This window comes from Cucurbita pepo, chromosome 2 (genome assembly GCF_057944985.1).
Source record: "Cucurbita pepo subsp. pepo isolate OVF chromosome 2, ASM5794498v1, whole genome shotgun sequence".
NCBI classification, from domain to species: domain Eukaryota; kingdom Viridiplantae; phylum Streptophyta; class Magnoliopsida; order Cucurbitales; family Cucurbitaceae; genus Cucurbita; species Cucurbita pepo.
Window position 1 is genome coordinate 7,499,254 of NC_141799.1, and position 17,320 is coordinate 7,516,573.

At 37.6% G+C, this 17,320-nt stretch overlaps 1 protein-coding gene across 3 annotated transcripts; it reads right to left on the minus strand.

The window, feature by feature from the left end:
- Positions 1 to 6,880: 6,880 nt before the first annotated feature.
- Positions 6,881 to 16,132, minus strand: LOC111784585 (DDB1- and CUL4-associated factor homolog 1). 3 transcript variants are annotated; one of them, XM_023665234.2, is made up of 14 exons: positions 15,403 to 16,132; positions 14,437 to 14,515; positions 14,199 to 14,315; positions 13,909 to 14,087; positions 12,974 to 13,820; positions 12,777 to 12,874; positions 12,242 to 12,665; positions 11,534 to 12,136; positions 11,274 to 11,456; positions 10,677 to 11,156; positions 10,222 to 10,332; positions 9,804 to 9,922; positions 8,094 to 9,693; positions 6,881 to 7,728 (listed from the first exon to the last, which is right to left on the minus strand). In XM_023665234.2, exons 1-14 carry the CDS (start codon positions 15,675 to 15,677, stop codon positions 7,009 to 7,011), a joined length of 5,835 nt encoding a protein of 1,944 aa, XP_023521002.2. In that variant the 5' UTR covers positions 15,678 to 16,132; the 3' UTR covers positions 6,881 to 7,008. The 3 variants fall into 3 exon arrangements, with proteins under 3 accessions (XP_023521002.2, XP_023521003.2, XP_023521004.2); XM_023665235.2 differs by having other exon boundaries at positions 14,437 to 14,504; positions 15,403 to 15,577; XM_023665236.2 differs by lacking the exon at positions 14,437 to 14,515 and having other exon boundaries at positions 15,403 to 15,542.
- Between the last annotated feature and the right edge of the window lie 1,188 nt (positions 16,133 to 17,320).

Genomic DNA, 17,320 nt, shown 5'->3' on the forward strand with positions numbered 1-17,320 from the left:
TAACATTTCTCCGTTTCGATTTAGTTGATTTGTCACGGTCTGTACGCGCGTAATGTCGTCAGATACATTTTATGACTCATTCATCTTCATGCTCTCCAACTCGCCACGCAGAGTCTGGAGACGCACCTGCTTGACTCGGTCGGTTCTTTTGAACACTTTTTCTAAAGTGTCCCACACTTCTTTTAAAGTAGTTGCTCTTGTAATCTTCTCAAAGCTCGACTCGCCAACAGCCCGGAACAGCATGTATAATGTTGCCTTATCCTTTGATCGTAATTCTTTTAGCACCTTGTTTTCCACTGCCGTATAACCCGTGGTATCCTTCGGTTCTTCGAAACCTTCTTCGACCATCTCCCATGCGTCTTGAGAACCGAGAAGAGCTTTCATTTAGATGCTCCAATTCTCGTAGTTCGTCTTCGTCAAATGTGGCAGTGGCATTTGTCCCATCATGTTCGCCATCGGCTCTGATACCAATTTGTAGAAATAAACGCTCGCTCTGAAACTAACTTGTTAAAATAATACTCATGAAGCTGTGGAGGAGATATCGAGAGGAGAGAAACAAGGAGACAAAAGAAATTCTAAAAAGCTCTTTTCTATTACACTGTGTTTAACTCTTGCTCTGCTCTTACTCTCCTCTTTGCAGTGGAAAACGAATTAATTTATAGGTTTTCTAAAATCTAAAATTGGCTATCTCATAACCCACTCTCTCCTAAAATGATTATTAGCCCTTCATTCTTTTCTTTCGCTTTTTCCTCGACTCAATTTCAAAAACCTTACTAAAATTAACAAAATTAAAAACTACCTTTTTTTTATTTAAGTTTATTCCCAACATATGCAACGACCAGTAAAGAGGCGGGAACGTCTGGCACCGTGGTGACAGGTACTCTTTCTATACTATGACACTTTGTATTGACGTTGTTTGATTCGGGTTCTATCCATTCATTTGTTTCTTTTCCATCTGTTAGTCGATTCATAGTAGAACCCATATTGCATGTATTGTCCGTTGATACCCCAACAAGGGTAGACTTAGTTACTGAAAATGGAGTAAAAGACGGACAAGTGGTAATAGCTGGACGAACCCTCAAAGTAGACCTAAAAGTAGTAGATATGGTGGATTTCGACGTTATACTAGGAATGGACTAGCTAGCCGAAAACTTTGCTAACATAGACTGTCATAAGAAAGAAGTAGTATTCACACCTCCAAACGAACTTATCTTTAAGTTTAGAGGAACCTTCATAGGCACCACCTCAAAAATAATATCGATGATGAAAGCCAGACGCCTGGTACAACAAGTGGGGTGGGCGATTCTAGTCTGTGTAGTAAATACAAAAGGAAAAGAAAAAACAATAGGTACGGTACCCATAGTAAACGAATTTCTAGATCTCATCCCGGAGGACCTCCCAGAAATCCCTCCATTGCGAGCGGTAGACTTCGGAATAGAACTTGAACCAGGAACGGGACCCATCTCTAAAGTCCCATACCATATGGCCCCAGCAGAACTAAAAGAACTTAAATTACAACTATAAGACCTATTAGATAAAGGTTTCATTCGACCTAGCGTATCCTCAAGGGGTGCGCCAGTGTTGTTCATTAAAAAGAAAGATGGTTCAATGCATCTACGCATTGACTATAGAGAATTAAACAAGAGGACGGTAAAGAATAAATATTTGTTAGCACGCATCGAGGACCTGTTTGACCAACTTCGAGAAGCAACGGTGTTTTCTAAAATAAACCTTCGATCAGGATACTATCAAATTAAGATAAAAAAAAACGAAGATATACCGAAAACAACCTTTTGAACTAGATATGGCCACTATGAGTTTGTAGTAATGTCCTTTAGCCTCACCAATGCCCCAGTGGTATTCATGGAATTAATGAATCAAGTATTCAAGGAGTGCTTAGACACGTTTGTGATCGTGTTCATAGACGACATTTTGATATACTTGAAAACAGACCAAGAAAACTAAGAGCACCTTCGAAAAACCCTAGCTATCTTAAGGGAGAACAAGTTGTATGTCAAATTCTCCAAATGCAAATTTTAGTTACGACAAGTTTCGTTCTTGGGACACATAGTGTCTAGAGATGGAATTTTAGTAGATCCCACCGAGATAGAAGCTGTCACGAAATGGAAACGCACGACTACGGTCACCGAGGTACAAAGTTTCTTGGATTGGCGGGTTACTATCGAAGGTTTGTCTAAGACTTCGCTAGGATAGCCTTGCCTCTCACCCAATTGACAAAAAAAAAGGCGTATCTTTCGTATGGGACGATACCTGTGAGGCTAACTTTCAAGATCTAAAACAAAGGTTAGTATTCGTTTTAGTGTTCATGGTCCCAAAAAGCGGGTACGTGATCTACAGTGATGCGTCCAAAAAGGGGCTAGGCTGCATACTGATGCAACACGGCAAGGTCGTTGCGTACGCGTCACGCCAATTAAAGAATTACGAGAAAACTTATCCTACACATGATTTAGAGTTGGCAGCAATGGTGTTCGCATTAAAAATTTGGCGACACTACCTATATGGAGAAAAGACCCAAATTTACACGGATCATAAAAGTCTAAAATACTTCTTCACACAAAAAGAATTGAACATGAGACAACGTAGATGGTTAGAGCTGGTAAAAGATTACGACATAGATATCCAGTACCACCCTGACAAAGCAAACATAGTCGCAGACGCACTAAGTCGAAAAACAGTACACTCGTCTGCCCTCATCACAAGAGAGCAGCGAGTGCGAGCTGATTTCGAACAAGTTGACAATGGCGATAGTAACCGAGGAGGTTATAACTAAAGCCCTCACCATCTTATTGATAACCAAAGCATGGAATACATAATCTAAACATTCATGCAAGCTTAGGGGAGATAACATCTATCAATCACCCCAAACACATTACAATATCCAACTCTTCTTTCTAGTACAACGAAAGCATTAAAATGAACATGCATCTCAAAATCTCATCTTGGGGGCATTTTAGTAACTTTCCACATCATACATAGAATTCTCATCCAAATTTTCCTTCTAGAATCCTAAACATGCATATTCTAACCACCTAAAGCAAGATATGCTCGCATGCTATCAAGTTCTAGTTATCCCTACAAGTATTAGTTGTAGAAGTCTGAATAGTTACTTACTTGAATGAAGCGTGTCTTCCTTACAATTTTTTGAAAATTTCTCTGTAAGTCCTAATTCAAGTTACCTATTAACTTAATATATATATATATATATATATCAAATTTGGAGTGAAAATTAATAAAGGAAACCAAAAATTGACTTCATGCACTATAGAGGTCCTTACGCGTGCTGTAGAGAAAGGGTAGTCATGGGTCAGGTTGGCTCGGTTCAGCTAAAGAGGGTCGTGGTCACGATAAATGCAGGGGTCGGGTCGATACGAGTCGGGTTGCACATTGGCTAGCCTTTGAGCCCCATGCGGTATTTTATTTTTCTTTAATTTTCTGCAGCCAATCGGATGTTGCCACGTGTCGTCCTCCCAGCTTCCCTATCCATGAATTTTTTTCCAAAACGAATTGCGACCTGATTTCATGTTTTTTCTAATTTCTTTTAATTTTTGTATTTTTTTTCTACCTAATTGGATTTAACTTGTTTTTCACATGGTAGAGTTTTAATCTATTTTTCTTTTAAAAATTAAATTGCACTGGAAGTTGACTAGAAATTAGATTCTTACCGTTCTTGAGAACTAACCAGAGCTCCAACTTTCGACACATTTCGGATCGAGATTCCTTCGCAACAAGTGTGCAAAATCTTCCATAAGATAACATATTAAAACTTCAAAACCTAATTCCACGGTAAATTCATGGATCTCAAGAAGGATCTCAAGAAGAACCAAGACTCAATCATGAAATTCTTACCTCTTGTTCTTTCTCGATTCTTGATGAATTAGGATGATTCAAGTGCTCAGATTTGTTCTCCATTCTTCTCTAACAGTTCTTGTGACGAGACTTCGGCCAAATTTAGAATCTAAGCCATCAGTTGGAGTGGATGACGATTCCTTCTTCTTCCTCTCATTCCAAACCCTAACTTCTTCTCTCTTTCTTTCTTTTTTTTTTTTTTTTTTTTCTTTTTTCTTCCTTAATCCTCAAATAGCATTTTTCACTACCTTATTTTCAAATTTAACCTCGAAAACCTTTAGTAAAATTTCGAAAGTTAAAATTAAAAAAAAAAAAAATCAAATATTTAATTTTGGTAGGAACTTGAGTGTTACATTAGACAACTAAGAACAACTAAGAAGGGAACATGACATCGGAAAGTCGAGGCAACAAGAGGTAAACCTGGCAAGGCAAACGAATAGTTTCAATATATGGTTAAATAGTTGAAGTGTATGTAATGTGACATCATGAGCACTTAATATTATCTCAAATGTTGGTCAAATCATAAAGTATGATACAATATGGGAAAATAAAAGGTATTCACACAAACACTATACTTTACAAAAACATAGACATTTTAGAACACCTACAAACATGAAAAATACAACTACACATATCAGACTACAGACACACTTACACAAACAACAAAAACGCCCTCGAATGATACTAATAATTATATTACTCCAATCTTAATTACTATATTATTATTCATTTTCAAAATTCATCCATACAATTATTACATCAACAAATATCTATAGTGCTTTTGCTACCCCTAATACCAATATGTAGGCAAAGTAGAAAGTCAAAAGTAAAAATGGAGTTGACTTTTTACCTTGGTTAATTAAGTGGACCATTAAGAACTACATTGAAACTTTTCATAAAGTCAATACCTCAAATTCTTTGTTTGGTCGGCAATGAAATTTGTGTCTTATCATGGGCGGGCCGGCCGTTCCCACACTTGTATGCTTCATAAGTGGGATAATAGAATCTTCAAAACAATTTAATATTAATGAGTTTGTTTACATCGTTATCACGATTGTACCAAACAAATGTACCAAATCACGAATATTTGACAGCAATAAAGCAAGTGGGGCATTTTGGGGCGGTTTAGAATCACAAATCTCTAGCGATATTTCATATATACATTATCTTATTCATCTTTAAACTATATTCATTTGTTTGAAATAATTGAATTTACTTAAATATATATATATATATTTAAAATAAGTAAAATAATTATTACATTTAGTTTAAATACTCTTGGCTTGTCCCACTCACCATTATCCACAAAATAAAGCTCACAATAGGTACACTTTTGAACTCAAAATTGGTTTTAAACATTGTTTTATACTTTTTTTGGAATAACTTTTATTAAAAGAAATGTTTTTCAAAGGTTTTTTTTTTTTTTTTTATGATCACCCGTATAAAAATTAATAATTTAAGGTGGGTTTAGCTTTATTTTTTTTAATTTAATATATAAAAAGCACCTCAAAAAATTAAGTTTAAAACTCTTTTTAAAGTAAATTATCCTAAATGGACTTTTAATGGAATTTTCACCCAAAAAAATAAAAATTGTAATTAATGTAACTCATTTTAAATAGAGTGCAACAAAAGATATATATAGTTATCTACTTGTAAAATATTCGAGTTAGAAGATATTTAACTTCTTCTTGGTCCATAAATCCAATTTATTTTATGATATAGGACATTGGCACTATTTCTCTTAACTCGAGTGTTATCAAGCCTTTTTTTTTTTTTTTTTTTTTATGGGTTGTGCATATTTATCAATAAAATAGTCTTACATAGATTAGTATGAGTTGAGTCGAACTATACCACCGACTATGAGGAGACCTCAATGTCTTCACTTTCAAATCAAGTGCTTTGAAAAATGGATAATGTGGGATGGCTCTATAAGCCAATCAAATTATAAAGTATAGGTTGGGTGTGGTAAACAAACCAAGAATCCATCAACTATTGGCTATCTTGCAAAACACACACTACAAAATAATGGATACAAAAGCTAATATAAAATGCCATAAACCTTTTATTTTATTTTATTTTATTTTATTTTATTTTTGTAGGCCATGCCAATCGATGTTATTAAAAGTTTATGATGTTTTATAATATTTTTATATACCAACAATAAATGTAACAATAAATGTTATAATGGAGTATGTGACGTAATTATATAATAAAAATATTTTATAGCACCTTTAGTATGCTAATATAATTAAAATATTGTGTTATCTTAATTTATAATAGCATTTTTTTAGCGCTATAATATAATAGGTATAGATAAACAAAATTATTTAGGCATATAATAATCTTTTAATAATATTTTTGTTTGCTATATAAATTTTGTTATAATATTTTTTTTTATAATTATAGTGCAAACATATATTTATTTTATTGTTTAAATATCATTTAAATCAATTACATTGAATAAAATTTAATTTCAAGTACTTATTTCAATAATATTTAATAACACATTAAATACCAAAAACATACCTCCTGGATTAAAATTTCATAATAAACCTACTTATAGTATTTAATAATCTGAATATAATTATAAATAACATAAATTAATTCACAAAATACAAAATTTGTATTTAAAGGTAGTTCTCGAACTCTATTAATTGAAAATAAATGGAAAATAAAAGAAGAAAAATTATATTTAAAGGTAGTTCTCGAACTCTATTAATTGAAAATAAATGGAAAATAGAAGAAGAAAAACAAACATAAACATGATGGAAGTTTTATTTTTGGAGAATGTTATAATAATTTCATATTCAAACAACGCTAAATAGGTTCTGTAAAATAATTTAGAAACTTATATATACAATTTGATTTACAATTAATTAATTACAAATAAAAGAGAAGAGAAGAGAAGATTCGAATTCCACTATTCTCAAAGGAAAAGAATGTAAAGATAAAAATAAAAATAAAATCTCAAAGAGGCAAGAAAAACCATAAACTCAAACCAGACTCCAAGAGATTAAAATTTTGAATTTTTTTTGCCTTTTTCATTTCTTTCATCTAAACTAAATTGTTAAAATAAAATTGCCTAAAAATTAAATAAATACATCCAAAATTGACTTCATTGTTTTGATTCTCCTGTAATGCTTAAAACCCATATCCGTTACTGACAAAATCATCATCATCGTCGTCGTTCCCACTGCTAAAATATTCCAGAAGTTGACTATCATCTTCTTCATCGTCACCTTCTGTCATTATCTCCAACATTCCAGGACCCCCACCAAACTCAATATCATCCATCACAAAATCTCCATCATCCTCGTCATCAAGATCGCTCACACTGTCGTCATCGTCCTCATTACTCATATCAGAATCACTCACACCATCCCCATCAATATCAAGACCCAAAATTGGATCCAAATCATCCGCATCATCGTCATCGTCATCGTCTTCGTCTTCATCACTCTCACTTTCAGCATCGTCGGGGTCAGAATCATCATCAGTGGGCCTTCGTCGACCAATTTCATAGACTCGTGCAGAAGAAAACATCTCATCTTGATCATCCATTGTGATTAAACCAACAAAAGAATCAGTTTCCTCTGTTGTGAAATCTAGGACACATCGATCAAGTGGGATAGTTGCAATATCTGAATAGTTCACTGCATCAATGGTCCGAAATGCAGCAAAAAGTGGATGTTTGATGCGACGAGTATGAACAGCTGACATTACATCTTCAAGATTTCTCCTCAAGATTGCATAAATTACATCACCACTCGCATTGAATGTTATCGCCGTTTGGTCGAGGGAAGGTACACTGCGGAGAAGCCTAAGCTTTCGTAGATCCCAAACCTCGGAGTTAATAATTACCTGGACAGCATATACCATATTAGTAACCAAACACAAATCAAGAAAAAGAAAGGGTCCAATACAAGTTTACGAACGAATGTCAGTACCACAAAGAGTCAATGCAAGAGCAAATTAGCTTATTATCCAATGGGGGCAATCCAAAAGGATCATGCATATAAAACGCTTTTCCACAAAATATTGGCACAAATTCCTCTCGTAGTATTGACATCTAAGGCCAACAACGTAGTATGTCACAGAAACATTGGATTGTTTGAAATTATTTCACTTCTCATTTGTAAAAGCTTTAGCAAAAAACACCATGAAATGTTTGATTTTTTTTTAAATAGTAAATGCTCGTATAATCAAAGGAAGACAGTTCAGCTGACCTCATTCCCAGCTGGATGAAAACCACCACCACCATAATCAGTGAACTGATCAAAGCGATGGACAGGTCCTGGTTCCCGTCGATCCCATAAGACCCCATTCCAGAGCAACATTGTATCCGAAGGGCTGAAGTGTACATGAGAATAAGCAAGCCCTCGACCTGCAGAACTGACATTGGTATCAGATAGTTTCAGTTCTAGTTGGCAGGTCTGAATATCATACAAGAGTATTTCCCGTCGAGCAGGCTCAGATGCCAATGCTGCAAAAACGTTCCCAGCATTGCTAAACCTGGCAGCCTTGCATCCTTCGAATGAATGCATGGGCCCACCAGAAATGGAGGATGCATCCCATAACCTTACGTCTAAAGAGCTAGATGAAAGCACAAACTGAGTCTCGCCAGAAATATATGACTCCATTATAGTTAAAGGAGACTGATGGCTGGAGCAACTCTCTAATATGCTATTGTTGTTGGAATCGAAGATCTTAACTTCCCCATCGTGGCTGCCCACGGCAACTCTTGAGTCTCCTAGGAAACAAAGACAGGTCAAAAGAGCACTAGCATCATCCCGACAAGTTCGCCAAGGCCTAAACCTGCTGTAGACAAACTGACGGTCCCTCCGGTTGCCATGAACTCCACCATATATACTTCTAAATTCACGTGAACCAAGACGAGATGTTACATTCCATGGGGCATCAAGGCTTCGTTTTGGTTCAGGGCAAACATGAGGCTGCAAAAGAGACAATGGAGGAAGAGTAGTTATCGGGGTTGGACATTGGCGGTGCTGGTGTTTTAGATACTGAACAACAAGGGAATCTAGAGTTAGTCTCTCACTATTGCTGGGTTGAGGGTCATTTAGATTCCCAGGATGCGACGATGGTGTAACCAAACCAACTTGGGAACTACTGTGTTGGTTGTCATCCAAACCATCGGTCCAAAAACCCCCAGGAGTTGGTCGCCCAAGCTGATCTCTCATGTTAGTAGTTTTGGGGGTAGAAAAGCCGAAATCTGTTAAACTACTTTTGCGAGAGGAAATGGAAGTAGGACAAATAGGAGAATGAAGTCCTGGCTCATTAGAGTGAAGTCGCTTTGAGGACAATATGGTGCAAGTATCCTTCAACTCGGACAACTTCCGCTTCATGGGCAAGATAATGGGTGTTTTACATTGAGACTCCGTATCAATGACAGGGGTTGTTTCATTTGAAGATAGAGGTACAGCAGATTGTTTTGAAGCACTAGACAATTTTCTAACTGCTGAGGAAGAAGATTCCAGGGATTTAGGCTGACACTTTGAATTTGTACCAAAAGGAGTTGAGAAGATCAACGGCTTTTTCCTTGGACAAGACATATTAATATCGCCTTTCAAACTTGTATCTTCTTCTCGTGCAGACTTCGGTTTATCTGTCAGAAATCCACATGGGACTCGACCATAAGGCCATTGCAGCTGGGATGAGGGTGCCTCCAGCTTGGAGACTTGGTATGCAAGAGATGATGGAGCTGCTAAAAGAGGCAAAGGAGTCAACTTGGCTTCTTTCAGCAATGCATAGGCAGCTTTGCTTAATCCAGATGCCTGAAGATGCTCGTGAATTAAAAGAAGAAGTTCCCTGAGATAATACTCAAGCATATGAGAAACTCAAAAATAAATGCCAGGATAATCATAAGGTGTTCTATAACCACTACATAGAATCCACACTCAAAATAAATCAGCAACTACCTGGAATGGTAAGTTATAGGTGTAGCAGCAGCTATGGCTGCTCTTTCTATCCGTCTCAAAGTTGGGGTAGCAGCATCACTAGCTGCCAAAGCACTCGCCCGCCCAGAATTTGTCACTATCTGATCATATTATTGAATATCATGGTCAGTTGCTCACTTGGCAGTAAAACAACAATAACTTGTGATAGCCTGTTGTTAACATAGCTATATAAAGTTATGTTGTATGATGTATGCACATCCTATCTCCATTCAAAAGCTAGGTTGTAAACATTCAGTTTAATAAGTCATAGGCAAACATAATGCATATAAATGTGGCATACATAATAGAAATCGGTAGGAGTGATCACTCTCAATGAAATCAAGAGAAATGAAAATACAAGCCGGCACACCAGTACAGTATGGAGATAATAGGTACTCACTGAAATAAGCTCAATAGCGACCTGGGAAAGCTCCGCTTGCCACCTACCTTGCTCAGTTCCTGATATCTGGCTACCTGAATCTCGAATTAGTTCTGATAATTTTTTCCCCACCTGTAAACCAGTTTGTGATATACCAGGGTTCAAAACAGTAACGAGACTTTAAAATATAGCATTATAGAACCGTTTATTTATTTTATTTTTCTCTTGTAATAACAAGAATCATGTAAATTATCTCCATGTATAACAAGAAAAATGAGGTTACAGTAGTAAGTATATATTGAAGTAATTTTTTCAGTGTCCAATCAGATGAGTCAATTTTTTGCTTGGATACTACCATGTAAGCCACTCTGTGTTTACAGTTTTACTGCAATGCCTAACATCTAAAGATAAGATGAACCAATTTATACTGTACAATAAATTCCTATTGACAAAAGTCCCTTGACCACAAATCATACCTGAAGTTTTGTCAATATGTGTGCTATTGTATCATCTCTGGCTAAACCAAGCAAGACCCGACATGCAAGAGCTCGCAGACAATCGAGAGCAGCAGGAGGAAGAAAGATCCTTGGCTGAAGAAGATGCAAAAGAACCTTAATACCATTGTTAGCACGGACTGCTTCCCTAGCTTGACGATATGCTTGTTCCAATTGTGCAGCAAGACCGGCGCAGCCTGCTCCTGCACCTAAAGATATTCGACGATCCCCAACCAACCTTGATGTTGGTGTTGCAACTTGATTTTGAGAATTATTGTTATTAGCCTGACCAGTGACTGAAGTATTGCCTCGATCTACAATGCTAGACTCCCCATTGCGCTCTCTCTGATCTCCCTGACCAGACATGTAAACAGCTCTACTCTCCACAACAGGTGGTTTATTGCTGATTGATGGTGGGGGACAAACAAGATTGATCAACACATTCAAAGCCGGCTGAATGATCTGCAAATATATTTAGGTATTAAGCTAAAACCATTCATAGCTCAAACACTTATCTGCTCTAAAGCTTGGTTCAAGCATTTGCAGTAAAATAAAAATATTTGAAAATTGGTCAATTACCTCTGGGTCAACAAAATTGCTAGCAATACTTGCTGCATCCAAAATGACAGCTATACCAACACGATTATTGCTTAATGTGGCATTCACAATCATTTTGCGGCAGTTGGGCACTAACGTTACAATATGAAGAACTCCCAATGCATATTGAAGTAAATCATGCAAGTAACGATCAACAGGAGGGGCCTACAAGACCAAAACTAAAAATAAACAAGGTGTGGAGAGATGGATACAGAGGATTGCATAATTTTAGATAGTAGTACCTGGCACAACTCCAACATGGTTATATGCCCATTACAGTTTAAGAACTTTTCAGCAGCAGGCCAACGAGTTCTTACAAATGCAGCACCAAGCTTCCGGTCCTTCTGTAAAAGGAGAAGTACAGTATCCATAGCCTCATTACTAATATCAAGTGGCTTGTATGCTGCCCTCACACTTGAAGCATTTCGAGCACCACTTCGACTACTTTTACTAGGACGAATAGATTCCACAAGCAAAAGAAGATGAGCTCTGAAATACTGACGTAACGCCACACATGTATGATAAGCTATTTGCTTTCCAGATGATGCAAGTACTTCAGTTGGTGATCGATCATTTCGCAAAGCTCCTGTACCAGATAGGCCTAAAGCCCCAGAGTTCACTCCAGACCTCACAGACGCAGCATCATTCAACAGCTCCAGTAATTTCTGTAGGCCATCTTGAGCGTCAAAAGCATCAAGAACAGCTCTGAACACAAAAGCAGCAGCAAAAAATAAGGCTGCATTTTTCCTGGCCTGATCTTGTGGGCACTCAAGAAGCTGGATGGCTAATTGAACCACCTGATAGACAACGTCAGAAGGAAGGGCACAGACTCGTTCCATTATTCCCTGAGGGGAAAACATCCTTGCAAGTGAGATGAAATAATGGGTCTACAAAAATGAAAGATTAATACAAAGCTGAAGCTAAATAGAAGGTTTAGCATCAATAACAACCTGGAGGGAACCAATTGTGAACAAGCAAAAAGAGAGCCCAAAAAATGTTAGAGCAACTCTGGGAACTGCAAGGAGTTTCTGCATGCCACCTCGGTCAACAAAAAGTGCTGCAAACTTACGATGAGCAGCCAAAGCACAGATTAATTTCATCACATCAGGCAAGAGCATTTCAGCATTCAATGTTTCACTTTGCTTGGAACTCCTTTGCAGTAGTGTAAGACATACATCTATGCCCTTTTCACGCAAAACAGGCCCAAGTACTTCAACATACTCCCCAAGAATCTCGAGGCATTGAATACAATATTTCTTTCTCAGTTGTGTGAGGGAGTCAAAATCAGGGATGAAAAAATCTTCAGTTTGCTCATTCATTTCCTTCCCTGTGGTACCTGGATCTGCTGAAGTAACGTTTGAATCGCTCTGGCTCCTGTACCAATCCATCCACACATTTTTTAGGCCACAGAATGGAACACATGAGAAATGAGAAAGTGCAATGCATCCGCTTCAGTACATCATATGCATAATAAAAATAACAAACCTGGAAACCTCAGTAGCATTTGCAGCATCAATCACAGTAGTTGCAGCTCTAGAAGCAGCTAAAAATGCAGCCTCTTCATCATTCGAAGTTTTAAATTCCTAAATAGATAAATCATGTAACTCAGAAATAAAGGACAAAAGAGTTCTAAAAATTTCATGTGTGCACGCGAAAGATGGAGAGAGAAAGAAAGCATATACCTCAAAAGCTGCACTCTTAACAAACTCAGCAGCAGAATCACCTGCTGCTTTTATGGCTTCTAATGGTGCACCGACTGCTCTTGCTTCAGCTTCTGCAGCACAAACAGCTTTCTTTACAAGCTCAGAAATATCTTTCGATCCAACTCTGCATTCTTGGTAGCAATCATCATTATCATCTCTTTCCATAGAAGAAATATCACAATTGATCCTGCCAGCGGTCCTACCAGCATCAGATACTTTTTTAACATCCAGATTTTTAAACGAACTCCTTTCTCTAGAACTTCGCCATCTATTACCAGATATTGGTGAAGTGAGTGCATGATCAATCTCAAGAGCACCTTCAGTCATTCTTCCTTTCCCTCTAGATCTGCTACGGCTCATTTTGTGTCTTGTAGAGTCATCTCTAACATTGTCATCAAGCTCACCATATTTTGTCCTCCCATCCCGAAAATCTACAGCATGCCATCTGTCTTTGCCTTCTACATCAACCTCATAGACATCAGACCTTGTAGCCAACCCATCAGGTTCCTCTTCACCAGCCCAACATTCTTCTGCTGGTGCCAGCCTACTTAGGCCTCTCTCACGATCCCTATCAAAACCTTGATCATCTACAGATCTTTCCTCGGCTGTTCTTGAATCATCTAAATGAGATGTTTCTAGAACTTGTCGTACCCTCACTCTATTTTCATCTCTAACTTTGATGCCACTAGCTCCAGACGCATTTTTGGCTTCTATTAAATGATTACCATCTTTTTGACTCACATCTCCAAGAACATGAACACGAAGAAAGCGCATAAGTTTTGCAGATAATCTAGCCGTGAAAACATCTTCTACTAATTGACTCCCACTGAAAAAATTAGAAAAACAAACATTGACATGTTTTGCAAAATGAAGAAGTGCATGAAAGTGAATGGCAAACAGAGTTGCAGCCATACCCAACCAAGCATATAGCAAGTAGTCCAGTAGAATATGTCCTTAACATTTCAGAATCTGACACATCCCTTCCTCCTAATTCATTTTTCCAGTTGAGATCTTCGGTCGAAATCCTCCCGGCTTCCTCCATCACCCATTTTTTTATGTTTTCCAAGACGTCATCCTCAAAAACATGAGGATACTGCAACACATAAAGGTTATATCGCGTTGAGTAAACTCAACAAGCAGCTATCAAAAGAAGATTGTGCGAGTGTGTGTGAGAAAGAGAGAGACAGACAGACAGACAGTTTACCGTCCAAGCCAGTGAACAGCATAAAAGAAGTCTTGTAGCAGCAGCCTGAATGGAGATTGAGTATCTTGTGTCCGAAAGAAACTTTGAGGAAATCAATTCAAGAAATTCATCGTTCTCCTACAGAGTGGGAGAAAAAAAAGTCAAAATAAGTAATGTCATGAACTATTGCTCCTAAATCACCTAACAACCTACCAAAGTAAATTAAAAGACGAGGAGGATAACTCAAAATTTAGGTTACCCGGACTACATTCCCTAGCCTTCCAATACTATGAGATACGCGAGCATTGCTAGACGAATTACCATTTTCTGCAATGTATCTGCATTATTGTGTGTGTAACAAAATAGGTTTAAACTATACACAGAATCGTGCTAACAGTAAAGGAAATATGAATAATAGCTGAAACAAATAAATGGCACTGTTTTTCATACATTTTAATGATGTATATATTACTAAAAATGAGGCCAGCTACTGCAAACTTAGAATAAAACAAATGTCGATCAAAAAAGCCAACGCAAGCTCTATTCAAGCCCACCTCACCATCTCTAGAGCAAATGTCAAACTAGAATTGATCTTGAACTATTGCTCGCATTCCTGGTTTCTAATCCAATAAAAAATCCTCCGACTTATTGGATTAGAAACCAGGAATACTAGCAAACTATGGACTCCAGTATTTGAGAAACCTTAGTAATAGTTAACTTTCCGAGTAGGTAATGCGGCCCACTCCATGACGTTTTGATCTCCTGAAGACCGTTGATCTTACCACTATTTCAATTCTTGTGTCTAAGGTCGACCAAAGTACCGCCCCCCCGCCCCCCGCCCCCCGCCCCCCACCCCCCCACAGAAAATCTGATGCTCGTCTTCCATATTGACTAGTAATGTCAGTTAAGGGTTGGGTTGGCGTAAGTTCTTCATTTATGAAATTTTTATAAACCCCAAGTCATAATTGATAGAAACTGCAACGGCTCATTACGTAAAGCTCCTTTTCCACCCCACAGAAAAATAAAATATATTACAAAAGAAACCCAAAAAACCAAAAGAAAAATGAAAAAACGCCAAGCTTTTCCTTACGAAGACCATTTCATCCAATGCACACCATACTAGAATCCATTCCCATGCTCGTTACATAACATTACAAATTCAGTTTCAGAAACATATACGTCCACAAAGCGTATTAAAATCATCAAACTAACAAGAAGCACTCACCTGGACTCTTGAGTCTCAAGAAGTGAGGCAAGGGCATGAAGAACAGTAGGGCTGGGGTTATCAGGCGAAGAAGTGATCTTCTCCATCAAATTATGTGCCCTGGCAATCAACTCGTCGTCTTCATTCTTAGCCTCCTCTTCTTCGTGAACCTCCCCTCGTTCTTCTTGAGATTGTGATTGAATTTCCGCCGCCACGGCCGGCGCAGATGGAACAGGAGGCACTTCGCCGTGACCTTGTGCCTCGTTTGATTGCTCGTCCATGGCCGGTGGTTCCATATGAGAAATTAGGATCCGTAACAGAATAAAGAAGAAATGGTAGGGCTCATTGTTTGTCCAAATGAATTACTTTGTTGTTGGCGCACATTTTTCTGTGACTTTGTGCGAATGTGCTTTGAAAGATACGTACAGTAACTGCGTTTCTATGGAGCCGTAGTGGAACGGAGGAAGAGAGAAAATCTCTCACCGTCGGAATCGTTCGGAAACAGAATCCCGTACGGTTTCTTTTGCCGTCGGAGAGTAGAGTATCCGGATGTTAACAGAAATCCGTCCAGAAACAGGCTCGCCGTTGCGGTTGGAGAGTAAAAGAAATCGCAGAAGCCGGTGGCGTCGGAGGCTGGCAGAAACCACTCGCCGTTGGAGAGACACAGAAACTGCTGTCGTCGCCGTGGCCGTCGGATACTAAAGGGAACCGCTCCCCTGACCTAGCTCCTTCAATATATCGATGGTCTGAATAGGAATTTGGAGGAAATTAGAAAATAATAATTAATAATAATAATAAAATAAAATAAAATAAAATTTTAAAGCTTTATGCCCGTATTAAATGTATAGGGAGGAAGCTACGGGCTTAAATGTCTTAATTTCTTTTCTTGGATCTTTTAAATCTTATTTTAGTGTTACAATTCATCCCACAAGTCATTAAGTCACACTCTCTCTCGAGGGATGGAACCTCCATGCAGGGTAACAAACTGACTACCACATGATGGATTCACTGTTTAGGGTAATCCATCAAACACTAAGTCACAAAACCCTTTCCATCCTCATGCCTAGCTCAATGACATTGTACCAAGTGGAAGGTCCTCGGATACGATCGACTGTCATCGGCTTAAAAATCTACCTTTCTCATTCTTGAATGTTGTGGAGATCTACTAGGTTCTTTGGGGTGTCTAAGCGATTTAAATCTCTTATCACGTTTCTAGGACACTTAGGGTTAGCTCATCAAGCTAAACCAATCTCTGGGTGTACACAGGTCTAAACCTCTAACCGCTCACGATCCTGAGATGCAAGGTCTACTACTATAAACATATTGACTTGGGTCAATATGTAAACCGCTGTAGCGGCATAATCTTACGTGAGTTCTCTCATGCATGCTTTTCTAAGGAGATTTTCTTGTCAATCTCCTAAGTACTCTTATGAACTAACAAAGGAACCTTATGAACCTAGGAATCGATAGTGTTTATATGAACTAACAAAGGAACCTTATGAAACTACAAAATTTAAGCTTTAATAATACAAAATTAATTAATTAAACTATTTATTTAATCAACTTCACTGTAGGTCTAGAGTTAAAAGCAAGTCAAAGTTAGTTCATAATTATAGGTTGAGTTAACAAATTGTTTTATCATGTAATTATATCTTTCACCTTAAGTATCACTGCTTTAATGAATAACTTATTAATAATCTTCACAGGCCAAGGCCAAGTCCGTCTTGAGTAAGTGAAAGGGTGAGACTCCATTGTTCAGTCTTGAATTTAAAATTTAAGGGAAGTCACATCGTGAATTCTTCTATAAAATTATGTTCCAAACTCATATCTGTTAAAATCTTCAAAATGATAGACATATTGAATCGGCTACAAAAGTCATTCTCACTCAGACAAAACCTCACAAGTAGGAAATTGATAACCCAATATAAAGTCGCATGTG

Excerpts from the sequence above, each read along its gene's own strand:
- LOC111784585 (XM_023665234.2), bottom strand. The coding sequence starts at position 15,677 with ATGGAACCACCGGCCATGGACGAGCAATCAAACGAGGCACAAGGTCAC. Across the intron at positions 14,516-15,402 it reads CTTGAGACTCAAGAGTCCAG|ATACATTGCAGAAAATGGTA; the intron begins GTGAGTGCTTCT and ends ACAATAATGCAG. Across the intron at positions 14,316-14,436 it reads GGCTAGGGAATGTAGTCCGG|GAGAACGATGAATTTCTTGA; the intron begins GTAACCTAAATT and ends CCCACTCTGTAG.